The 13,254-nt window shown below is 41.2% G+C and overlaps 1 protein-coding gene across 1 annotated transcript in view; it reads left to right on the top strand.

Moving 5' to 3' along the window:
- Positions 1-13,254, top strand: part of mtrr (5-methyltetrahydrofolate-homocysteine methyltransferase reductase) — a 34,466-nt gene that overhangs the window by 1,288 nt on the left and 19,924 nt on the right. The window contains exons 2-9 of the mRNA XM_079661816.1: positions 158-302; positions 475-622; positions 783-900; positions 988-1,429; positions 2,114-2,227; positions 2,322-2,478; positions 4,007-4,095; positions 4,660-4,840. Coding sequence (XP_079517942.1) covers positions 158-302; positions 475-622; positions 783-900; positions 988-1,429; positions 2,114-2,227; positions 2,322-2,478; positions 4,007-4,095; positions 4,660-4,840 — 1,394 coding nt within the window. The remainder of the gene's footprint in view (positions 1-157; positions 303-474; positions 623-782; positions 901-987; positions 1,430-2,113; positions 2,228-2,321; positions 2,479-4,006; positions 4,096-4,659; positions 4,841-13,254) is intronic.

Here is a 13,254-nt window from a genome sequence, read left to right as displayed (position 1 = left end):
ACTTACTAGGTCCCTTGAACAGAACTATCTAAGCCATCTTTAATGTTATTATGAGTATCACCTGTGCTTTTCCAACAAGTCAAAACTGTGAACATCTTATGAAAAGGGTCTATTAAGAAATGTGTACATTTACAAAACATTATTTTTAACTCTCCAGCATGCCCTGTGAAGCGAAGCCTCGGTTTGTTGTTCTCTACGGGTCTCAGAAGGGCCAAGCTGAGTCCATAGCAGAGGGAATAGCCGATGAGGCAGAGGAGCATGGACTGGTGGCTGAGCTCAGCTGCTTGAACCAGAATGAAAAGGTAAGCATTTGCACATTATAAGACCCGTTTAAGACCATGCATGGCTGTTGACTCACTAAAACTCACTAAAACTAAATGTGATATTGCCTTGTGTGATTTATATAGATATCATGAGATATCACATCAGTTAGAGGAAACATCACTCACTGAATAATCATATAACTGGTTCCAGTACAATCTGGAGAAGGAGAAGGACCCCGTGGTCTTTATTGTGTCTACCACTGGAGATGGGGAACCGCCAGACAATGCCCTCCAATTTGTAAAGAGCATCAAGAAGAAGACCCCTGACCACTATAAACACCTTTGCTATACACTTTTAGGTAAATTCTACGATGAAGTAGCTCTTCTTCAATCCATTGTTCACCATGGGGATACTGATTTCCAAACTCTGTCTGTGTGTATCCTTACTCTGCAGTGTTTACCTTCTCAGCAGGAAGTGACTTGAGAAATATTTCATCTGTTTCTCTTTCTCTGCTCCAGCTTTAGGAGACACCAATTATGCAAATTTCTGCAACTGCGGGAAGACGATTGAACGTAGTCTCCAGGAACACGGAGCCAAACAATTCTATGCGACAGGATATGCAGATGATGGTGTAGGGTACGTTCTGCAGAAAATACATTCAGAGTCTCTCTTTTTTTTGTATTACATTGCTGTGCATGATACTGTTTACTTTGTTCACTCTAGACTTGAGGTGGTCCTGGACCCCTGGATTGAAGGACTGTGGAAAGCAATCAACGGAGCCTTATCAAAAATGGCTTCTGATAGGACTGACTACTCGAATGCAGGAGCAGGGGATTCAATAAAGCAAACTCCTGACTCATCCATACCAGATGTCCAACTTAACCTCTTGAGAATAACTGACCAGAAGGACTGTGGGTCGAATGGAGCATCTGTATCCAAATGTGCAACCGCAGCTTCGGCGTCTGCTGTGTCTGATCTCAGGCCAGCTGTTTTTCCATCCCAGCCTCTTGGTACTGCCAGTGTTTCTGCAGCAGTTCCTCATGTTACATTAGCAGCTTCCCTGACTCACTCCCTGCTGCCGCTGTCTGAGTCCTCTCTAAATGTTCCTGCACTGCCTCCCCCCTACCTCGATGTCACCCTTAAGGAGGCAGACACTGTGCAACAGGTGAGGAGAACTGCTGCTGATAAAACCAGGATTTTAAAGGGGATCTATTATTTAAAATCTACTTCTTCATGTCTCTTCTACATCAACATGTGTCCCCTCTTCTTCATGTCTCTTCTACATCAACATGTGTCCCCTCTTCTTCATGTCTCTTCTACATCCACATGTGTCCCCTCTTCTCCATGTCTCTTCAACATCAACATGTGTCCCCTCTTCTTCATGTCTCTTCTACATCAACATGTGTCCCCTCTTCTTCATGTCTCTTCTACATCAACATGTGTCCCCTCTTCTTCATGTCTCTTCTACATCAACATGTGTCCCCTCTTCTTCATGTCTCTTCTACATCAACATGTGTCCCCTCTTCTTCATGCCTCTTCTACATCAACATGTGTCCCCTCTTCTTCATGTCTCCTCCTAGAGCACCATTGATTTCTTTGTAACCAAATGTCTCTCAGAGGGGCGTGGGGAGGGGCTCCTTATTTTCATCTAAAGTAACAGACAGAGAATCAGCACTTTTGAAACAGGGCTCTAACAGAGGGTATTATGGGTAATGCTGCAATGATCTGTTTGGTGTTTCAGCCAATCAGAGACAGGTTCTGTATATATCTGAGATCTGTGATATATTGATGAAAGGCAGTATAATATAGGGGACATATTTCCCCTTTTATATCATCATTGTTTTTGCAGATTGTTGGACCGTCAAACAAGGAGACTCTGCATGAGGTTCCCATATCCAGAGCACTTCAGCTGACCAGAGGAGATTCAGTCAAGACGTCTCTTCTCTTGGAGCTGGACCTCTCTGTAAGCAACACTTTTCAGATAAAACAATTCTAAACCTGCAGTTTTCTATTCAATTGAGATGTTTTAATTTAAAATGCACTTTTTTTACTCTAAGGCTCACCCGAATCTGACATATCAGCCAGGGGATTCCTTCGATGTGTTCTGCCCAAACAAAGACTCTGAGGTGGAGGAAATGCTCCACAGATTAGGCCTTTATGAGCAGAGGAACCACAGTGTTCACATCTCTCTACTTAAAGACACTAAGAAGAAAGGTAAGCAGTGCCTGTGAAATGAGTTTAAGGTCGCATTCACACCTTTCCTCAGCTGCGCACCAGGCAAAACTCAAATGGACTATAAACTTTAAACACAAGTCATGTGCACGGAAATGCTGTTCAACCATTGGTCAGACATTAAGGGAGCTAAAAACTCAAATCCCGGCAATTTCTACTGGAGCCTCCGCCATGGAGCATCGGCACTTTCGGCAGGTTATTCTCATCCTGCTGTTAATCTGGAGATCAACAGACACTAGCGGCCCGCGCATATGATTATATAATCAGACAAGGTCAGTTAAAAAACATTATAACACATATAATGAGAAGTTCTGCAGTCAGGAGGGGCGTTTCACCGACGACAGGTGGCTCTGACCTTTATGTAGCTGACGGAGCATTTTTACTTTACCCGACACTGTTCAGCACTTCATTCTGCTTCACTTGTAGCGGCCAAAATCATATAGAAATAAAACAGATAATCAACTTAAAATAATACAGCCACTGAGGCACTAGTTAGCAGATCTTACACAGGGCAATGATCCAGGTCCAGACAAGATTCTCTATTTGTGCAGTTTATTCCGATAACAAAGTGGAACAGGTTTCCTAGATCCCTTTTCCTTAAGCCTTTCCTATGGCTTTCCTTTTGCTGGCTTGAAACACCCTGGTAAAAAACCGTTTGCCTACTAATGCTCTGGCTCCCACCACCCACCTGTCTCCAATACACCTACACCAGGTGCTCTAATCCAGGGGTTCAGAAAAAAGAAAAAGTTTGAGTGGATTGTCAAAGAAAAAAATGTCTATGCAAACGTTATTATTAATAATAATTAAAAATATATATATTCTAAAAAAAATAAATACATTTTTAATTTTTTTTTTTTTTTTTAATTTTCCATTTTAATTTTGTAATCATCTCGCGACCCCCACTCGGGGTCTCGCAAGGGGCTCGCGACCCCCACTTTGGGAACCCCTGCTCTAATCACCCAGTGCCCAAAACATGCCTTCAAAATAAAAGTATAGAAACTACTTTAACTTATGAAGCTAACTAAGAATACATATAAATAAATGATAATAATAATAATAAACAGCAAGAAAATAAATGTTAAACTATTAAATAATATAAAGAGATATATATATATATATATATATATATAGCTCCAACATCACTCTTTAACTAAACAACCGCGGATATCTGCGTTCTTGTGACGTGTAAATACTGCGCTTCCTATGTTTTGGTGCGGACTGCGTTCACACCAGCGATGAACCGCTCCAGAGTTCACTAGCAAGCGCTCCGAGACCACCTCTTTTAGGCGGACCAGAGTCCGGTTGTTTAGTTCACTTCAGAGGTCTCGGACTGCGTTCACACCGACCCAAACGAACCGCACCAAGCGGGTAAACGCACCAGGGTTCGATTCAACCGGACTATACAAGGCAGGTGTGAATGCGACCACATGCAAAGTGTACAAACGGTTCTTATTTCTTTGGCATTCGTACCCATAATCATTCCCATATGTTCTTTCCTCTCTTGTTACAGGAGCCCAGGTGCCAGCCCACGTTCCCCCCAACATTTCCCTGCTGTACCTGCTCACATGGTGTCTGGAGATCAGGAGCGTTCCTAAGAAGGTACATTCCTTACTTTGTAACGTGCATCGCCCCTTTTTGATGTGCCACACTGAAACCACAGCAAGATATCAGCACAATAAGAGGGACGACCCTTGGTTTTTTTCAAAAATTTCAAAATTCAAAATTGTGTTTTGACACATGTTTTATCCTCTGTGAGACATTTTGCCCTTCTCGCATTTGACTTCTATAGAAAAGTGCCAAAAAGGTACTTTTAAATTGATCAAGCAGCATATTAAGATACACCGTCTGCACTATATAAACTATTCCTGCTTCATTGCTAGAAGTAAGTGCTAAGTGAATAATGAAATGTCTTTTCTTCTGAAGGTGGGCTGCTGTCAAGGTCTGCCTCTAAAGTTTTAAATTACCTTGAAAACGAACAAAGATCTTTCCTGGAATAAGTACAATGAGATTCTCTCCTGTTAGAATTTGTATGAAATGCCTCGTCTTTAAATGAAAGTCAATGAAAACGTAGGTCAGAAGAAGTGAAAGAACGGGCGTGACGCTGACGGAGGTTCAGAGCCCCTTCAGGTGACGTTACCTTTTTCTTTCCCGTGTCTTTGTCAGGCGTTTGTGCGGGCGCTGGTGGAGCATACGGAGGGCGGTGTGCAGAAGAGGAGACTGCAGGAGCTGTGCAGTAAACAGGGCAGCGCCGACTACAACCTGCATGTGAGGGACCAGAGCCTCTGCCTGATGGAGCTCCTCTCTGCCTTCCCCTCCTGCTCGCCTCCTCTCAGCCTCCTCACAGGTCAGAAACCTCCTGTTATCTAACTCCACTCAGTTCAAATGAATCTGAGTGCATATAAGATAAGGGCTACATTACAGGGTATTATATGATATAAGAACCACTCTGAAGGCAAGTTTATTTATACAGCACTTTTCAACACAAGGCAATTCAAAGTGTGCGCCGCCGCCACTATTTGTATATATGGGAAACACTGGAAGTAACAAAACACCAAAATAACCGGGCGAGAGAAAAAGGAGAGGAAACTGTCGACTGAAGCCACAAGTGAGGTTTTAATTTATACAAAAGTAAAGAGGGTCACCAGCCAGATTGCAAAACAAACTTAAGTAAATAAGGACAACTTTCTTCCAAAAGAAAGTGACCAACATTAAGTAACACAGACTGCACACATGCGGCCAGAGGAGAAGGAAGAATGCCACTGCAGCCTTCCTCAGGTCCTTTAAGGAGGCCTTGATTGGGGATTGGGAGCACCTGGGGGAGAGGCTGCACCTGGAGACAATCAGGGAGAGACACACACACACACACACACACACACAGTTATATGCAGTTGAGAGGTCAGAGCGGAGGCAGCCAGTCTAGCCAGCACCAGTGAGCAGTTGGGGGGGGGTTAGGTGCCTTGCTCAAGGGCACTTCGGCAGTGGCCCAGGGGGTGAACTGCCTCCTCTCCAGTACCAGTCCACACTCTGTATCTTTGGTCCGATCGGGACGTGAACCGGCGACCCTTCGGTCCAAAGTCCAATCCCCTACAGACTGAACCACTGCCGCATAGTCAACTTATTGATCTGTTGATTGACAGAAAAAATAGTTGTCAATACTTTGATAATTTATATAAGTCAGAAACCTCCTGCTGTCTTTCTCTAATCAGTTCAAATGTATCTGAGTCCATCTTCATAATCAGGGCTACATGTATTATTATATAAGAACCGCTCTGACGTACAACATCCAATCAGACGTCACATTATTTATCAATTTATTTTTGATTTAATCGTCATGTTATTTAGAAATAAAGCTGCAGTGGTTGGTAGATTAATTGATAAGTGAAATGACAGAAATTGCCGCTATTTTGAATTATTGATAAATATTTAGGGTCATTTTTCATGCAAACACGGCAGAAAAAGCAGTTCAGCCTTTCGAATATGGCAATTTCTTACTTTTCTCTGTTTTATATCGTATTAAAGTGAATATCTTTTGGGTTTTGGACTGAAATCACAATGTGTTTAAATACATCACCTTGGACTTTTGACTATTTTCTGACATTTTATAAATCAAACAATCAAGAAACTGATTGGCAGAATAATCAATAATGAAAATAATCAATATTTATAGCCTTAAACAAGAGTTAGGTACATTTAATGCATGGTGTTTTTCATGACTAATGAGATAACATCACATTTTTTAAGATATTTTTTTCTTTTACAAAATGGTTATTATAATATATGCATGTTTAAATAAATGTTGCCTGGAGCAAAAGAGGAATTCAGTTGATTGACATGCCATCGGGATTTAGACTGTTCCTGTACACAATCTCAGAGGTACAATTCAATTAAAAACAATTAACTTCCCTTATAAACACCCCGGGTTATATCAGGTGTATTTATTTAAGTATGTTTCATTGTGTAGGTTCGTCTGTCTGAGTGATGCCCTCCAGCAGGGGGCACTGCAGCCTCAGAAAAGCTACATTTATGATCCGTGGTCTGCAGGCTGATTTTGTGTGAGCATTTAATTATACTGAACGGTCAGACAGTGAACGTCTCAGTGCTCCCCGAAGGATCAACACTCATTTCCTTGTCTCATTTTAAGTCTGTGTAGCTCTTATAAGTATCCGTGTCACAGTTTCTTCGAATATAATAACAGTATTTTACCTGCAAGACAAGAGTGACATTCATATTTTCCTCCCTGCTAAGAATACAGATTTTTTTTGTAAGTATCTTTCCTTCTTTTGACTCTTTCCAGACCACTGTTGTTTGAAAACTAACCTCTTCTCTCAGCTCATTTAGTGATTTGGCTGGTCATTGAGTAAAGATCTAATAAGCTCAGACTGAAACTTAGCAGACAGTGAAATGAGTTGGCTGCAGCTTTACATACAAGAGGAGTTGTCCTCTAAAACAGCTGTGTCACAGCTCTTGGCCTTCCCCAATGTCGGTTATTTTTGGCCTATTTGCCAACCACAGCAGCTTTTCTTTCCGTTGTGAACTGATGTAGAAATTGGGGTTCGTGACGATCGTGCCCTCGTGAAAAACGCGCTGCTGGAGAGCCTTCAGGGCAACAGCTGTGATTGGAGGATCGGGGGGGAAGTTTACCGGTGAGCCACCGCCGGGCTTTGCAAGAACCAAACCCCGCAGTATCACTTCGGGTCGACGATTAACGGTCAACTCTGACTCTGTGTCACCTGTAAAGCACAGCGCTGCAATTTTTGCACCGCTCTCGGTTCATTACCTCGACTGGAGGGGAGGCGTTTGCTGATTTATGCTGCACTAAGTATAACTAATGAGGAAAGATGCATCGAAGCACACATTTCTTTAGCCAAGAGCAGGCTGTTTGTAAAAGTAAACGCTGGATACAAATTGAGAAAGATACCAGCTTCTCGTCATTGTTTCACATCGTGTGTCGGATAGAAAACGTTTAGGTCATTTCCACAGGGAGCTGAATGCTCTCCATGACCATATTTTTTATTTTACATTACCGCAGGTCTCAGATCAAACTGTACCAGTATTCCCTTTAGCCTGAATGTGACCTTACATTCAAGCTAGACTCTCTACAAAATGTTCAAATGAAGTTTCCCGGTCACACAGAACGCTCCACGTATCATTCCCACTTCATGAGGGAAACCATGATCTTGCAGATTCCTCCCTCAGAAGGAAGTTAGAAATTAGCATTTGTGGGCTATTATAAAAAATACAAATATCTCCCCAGTGAGGATTCTTCTTAAAGCATTAAGGCTAACAACTTACCTCATTTCATCCGCAGCCAAAGAAACTATCCATATATCTTATTAAGTATAACTTTTATGTTCCACTACATTGCTATCTCATTTCCACTAAAACGGCACTTCTGCATATAAATTGCAGCGCCAAGAGACTTTGAGATAGAACCGATTATATTGTTGTGCAGTATGATCGATGATACCCCTGAAAATGATCATTTCTGAAACATAGCGGGGACCCTGGGACTGTATTTTTTGGAAGAGCTTCTTCTTTGTAAACACATATTTCTGAGCTGTGTCCCTAAGCCGCTCGCTGCAACATAGAAAAGCAGCGGTTTTAAAAGTGATATGTCCTTTGTATCCAGCAGCAGGATGATAACGGTGATGTGAGATGATGGATTGGCTGTCCTCCCTTTCGGACATGTGCTGTCACTGTGTGATAGAAAGGCATCGCGCAGAGGATTGTGTTAACGCACATGAGGTGTGTGTTTCCATGGAGGCAATGATATCTGGATGTGTTGTATGAGAGGATTTGTCCAAACACATTTCGTCCTTCAGGGAGCTACTTTTTTTTTATTTGAGAAACTATGAAAGCATTTTTTCATCCACACTCTGCTGCAGCTTAGTCCTCATTATTGATATAATTACTGCGAGTTGCATCTATTGTGCAAACATATTGATTCATACAAAGCAAGGCCAGCGAGTCTCGCCTCAGTAAATCTAAATATTGTCTCTTATATTTCAGAATAAGAGCCCCCCTCTGAACACAACGTTTTTGTGAAATACTTCAAACTGTTATACAAAGACTTTCAAACCAAGATAAATTACGTTTTGTTTATGCACTTTCCTTTATAGATAAGATGACATCTAAAACAAACCTGCTTTTCTTCTTCCTTCTTCCCAGGGCATTTTATATTTAAATAAATTATGATTTCTGTACCATACTCATGCTGTATCATTTAATCATACTTTTAGAGCCACAAAATACAATATATCAAACTCTTAATATACAAATAAGTATGTCATGTCTGAAAAGTAGTAGAATAAGCTTATATGACTATATCACCATCGCTAAATGGTTGACCAATCACAACAGAGCCGGCCAGCTAACCAATCAGAGCAGACTGGGCTCTGGTGTCAGACAGAGGGTGAAAAGAGGTGCTGCAGCACAGACAGTATGAGAACATCAGCAGGAGAGGACTCTTTAAAGTAGAGATACTACATACTGATATACACCTGAACATCAGCAGGAGAGGACTCTTTAAAGTAGAGACACTACATACTGATATACACCTGAACATCAGCAGGAGAGGACTCTTTAAAGTAGAGACACTACATACTGATATACACCTGAACATCAGCAGGAGAGGACTCTTTAAAGTAGAGATACTGCATACTGATATACGCCTGAACATCAGCAGGAGAGGACTCTTTAAAGTAGAGATACTGCATACTGATATACACCTGAACATCAGCAGGAGAGGACTCTTTAAAGTAGAGACACTACTTACTGATATACACCTGAACATCAGCAGGAGAGGACTCTTTAAAGTAGAGACACTGCATACTGATATACGCCTGAACATCAGCAGGAGAGGACTCTTTAAAGTAGAGATACTACATTCTGATATACACCTGAACATCAGCAGGAGAGGACTCTTTAAAGTAGAGACACTACATACTGATATACACCTGCACATCAGGAGAGGACTCTTTAAAGTAGAGACACTACATACTGATATACACCTGAACATCAGCGGGAGAGGACTCTTTAAAGTAGAGACACTACATACTGATATACACCTGAACATCTGCAGGAGAGGACTCTTTAAAGTAGAGACACTACATACTGATATACACCTGAACATCAGCAGGAGAGGACTCTTTAAAGTAGAGACACTACATACTGATATACACCTGAACATCAGCAGGAGAGGACTCTTTAAAGTAGAGACACTACATACTGATATACACCTGAACATCAGCAGGAGAGGACTCTTTAAAGTAGAGATACTGCATACTGATATACACCTGAACATCAGCAGGAGAGGACTCTTTAAAGTAGAGACACTACTTACTGATATACACCTGAACATCAGCAGGAGAGGACTCTTTAAAGTAGAGACACTGCATACTGATATACGCCTGAACATCAGCAGGAGAGGACTCTTTAAAGTAGAGATACTACATTCTGATATACACCTGAACATCAGCAGGAGAGGACTCTTTAAAGTAGAGACACTACATACTGATATACACCTGCACATCAGGAGAGGACTCTTTAAAGTAGAGACACTACATACTGATATACACCTGAACATCAGCGGGAGAGGACTCTTTAAAGTAGAGACACTACATACTGATATACACCTGAACATCTGCAGGAGAGGACTCTTTAAAGTAGAGACACTACATACTGATATACACCTGAACATCAGCAGGAGAGGACTCTTTAAAGTAGAGACACTACATACTGATATACACCTGAACATCAGCAGGAGAGGACTCTTTAAAGTAGAGACACTACATACTGATATACACCTGAACATCAGCAGGAGAGGACTCTTTAAAGTAGAGACACTACATACTGATATACACCTGAACATCAGCAGGAGAGGACTCTTTAAAGTAGAGACACGACATACTGATATACACCTGACCATCAGCAGGAGAGGACTCTTTAAAGTAGAGACACTACATACTGATATACACCTGAACATCAGCAGGAGAGGACTCTTTAAAGTAGAGACACTACATACTGATATACACCTGAACATCAGCAGGAGAGGACTCTTTAAAGTAGAGACACTACATACTGATATACACCTGAACATCAGCAGGAGAGGACTCTTTAAAGTAGAGACACTACATACTGATATACACCTGAACATCAACAGGAGAGGACTCTTTAAAGTAGAGACACTACATACTGATATACACCTGAACATCAACAGGAGAGGACTCTTTAAAGTAGAGACACTACATACTGATATACACCTGAACATCAGCACGAGAGGACTCTTTAAAGTAGAGACACTACATACTGACATACACCTGAACATCAGCAGGAGAGGACTCTTTAAAGTAGAGACACTACATACTGATATACACCTGAACATCAGCAGGAGAGGACTCTTTAAAGTAGAGACACTACATACTGATATACACCTGAACATCAACAGGAGAGGACTCTTTAAAGTAGAGACACTACATACTGATATACACCTGAACATCAACAGGAGAGGACTCTTTAAAGTAGAGACACTACATACTGATATACACCTGAACATCAGCACGAGAGGACTCTTTAAAGTAGAGACACTACATACTGACATACACCTGAACATCAGCAGGAGAGGACTCTTTAAAGTAGAGACACTACATACTGATATACACCTGAACATCAGCAGGAGAGGACTCTTTAAAGTAGAGACACTACATACTGATATACACCTGAACATCAACAGGAGAGGACTCTTTAAAGTAGAGACACTACATACTGATATACACCTGAACATCAACAGGAGAGGACTCTTTAAAGTAGAGACACTACATACTGATATACACCTGAACATCAGCACGAGAGGACTCTTTAAAGTAGAGACACTACATACTGACATACACCTGAACATCAGCAGGAGAGGACTCTTAACAACAACCTCTCGATTACCCTTATCCATACAGCTCTCATCTCACAGGAATTTTAGTTTAGTCCATATGTGTGAGGCCCTGCAGCTTTTTCGATGTTCTTTCTAGTATCTGAATTGTATGTTTAGTGGAAGGCTACTCTTTCCGACGGACAATGTTTTTGTTCAAGATCTCCTTTCTTGCTTTAAGTGTTCCATGCGTCACCTTTAAAAAAAAAAAACCTCTCCCAGCTCTGAGAGACGAAATTGACGTCTGCATGCGGAGCTGTCTCTGAGCTTTTTAAGAGAGTCAGTCCAGCTGTTTGTCTTTTCAGGCAATTTAGCAGGAGAAATGTGTTTGATTGTAAGGCCTCAGCTGGTACATATGGTGCACATCAGGCACCTCTCCATCACTGTGCCCACATCTGATGGTTAGTTATGGTCATAGCACAGTAACCAGAGTAACACCAGAACAGTGACAGCTCCAATCTGCATGTCATATTTAAGCTAAAATGTGCAACATGCAAACCAGGCACTCTTTAGGTTATTCTGAAAGATCCACTCTGCCATAAAATCACCATCAGGGAACAAAGGCTACCACCAGATACCAAGATGTTGAACTACCCTGAGGTACAATCTAGTTTGGTTGAATAAAGCTTCTTAGATAAATATCAAATTGACATGTTTGTGGTACAGAATGATCAGAAAATATCATACAAGGCCTGAGTTTGTTATGACTTCCTCATAGATCATACATAAACCAAAACAATTCAATACCCCACTATTCTTTTCCTGCACTTTTTAAAGACAATTACATTTCTAAAAAAAGTAGTTTCTAAGTTTAGGAACAACCTACTCAAAACTCAATAGAAACAACGGGTCTTTCTTTTAAATGTCAGGGCAGAATCAAATAATACAGTAGAAAGGCAAAGGTGGAATGAAACCCCCCAAAAAATCATTACTTTTTTTGTATTACTTGAAATTGTTTGTAGTATTAACAGTTATCTACCCAAACAATGGCAAGACAATTTAACTACTTGAATCATTATGCTGATCGTCATCATTAGCAGTCTTGGTCTTGAAATGAAGTCCTCTCGGTTTGAAACAAGGCTGAGGAAACGTGGCCTACACAGAGTTCTTTAAAATGGGTTACTTCATCGCTGGCATAGCGAATAGCACATCTTGTTTCTACGGGTGAAAAGTGATCTCTTAAGTCCTTCAAGTTTCCCTGATTGCTCCGACACCTTCTCGCGGTTGCTGTGCACATTAGCCATTACCTGAAAGAGGGCACCTTCACGCCTGGCATTGAAATAAGGTCTGCATAAGCAATCTGTTTCCTACTGGCTCCACATCTGGACCCTTGGGATTTCATAACCCTGAGTTTGTAATTTCATAAATATAGAAGTGTGTCCCAGAAACAGCACTGGGTGGTAGGTAGGACATCTCAACAGACCCAGATGACTTTCATTTATTTGATCAGTGTCTTCGTAACACAAAATATAATCAGCCTGGATTTGTTTTCATGTTTGAGGTGCAATAATCGACACAGCAGCTTTTTGGCATAATAAGACTATTATTTTCTGTCTCGCTCATGAGAGTAACAGCTGGGGAAATGACAGCCTCGCCTACTGATTTCAATTTAACCATACATCGAGCCCGGTTCTCGATTTCAAATGTGTGCTCTAAAATGATATTTATAAATGACCATTATCATTATTATAAGCAAGACAATAAATGGCAAAGATATGTAGAAAATGAACGTATTCAAGATACGTTCATAACAAACGTGACGTGGGAGAAAATACGTTTCTAGCTAAACGTAATTGAGAATGCAGTTTAGTTCTGTGGGAACGTCATTTTTAGGAGAC

The sequence above is a fragment of the Notothenia rossii genome, assembly GCF_949606895.1.
Source record: "Notothenia rossii genome assembly, chromosome: 12".
Lineage (NCBI taxonomy): Eukaryota > Metazoa > Chordata > Actinopteri > Perciformes > Nototheniidae > Notothenia > Notothenia rossii.
The sequence above is the reverse complement of the archived record's forward strand: the minus strand, read 5'-3'. Positions and strand labels throughout refer to the sequence as shown.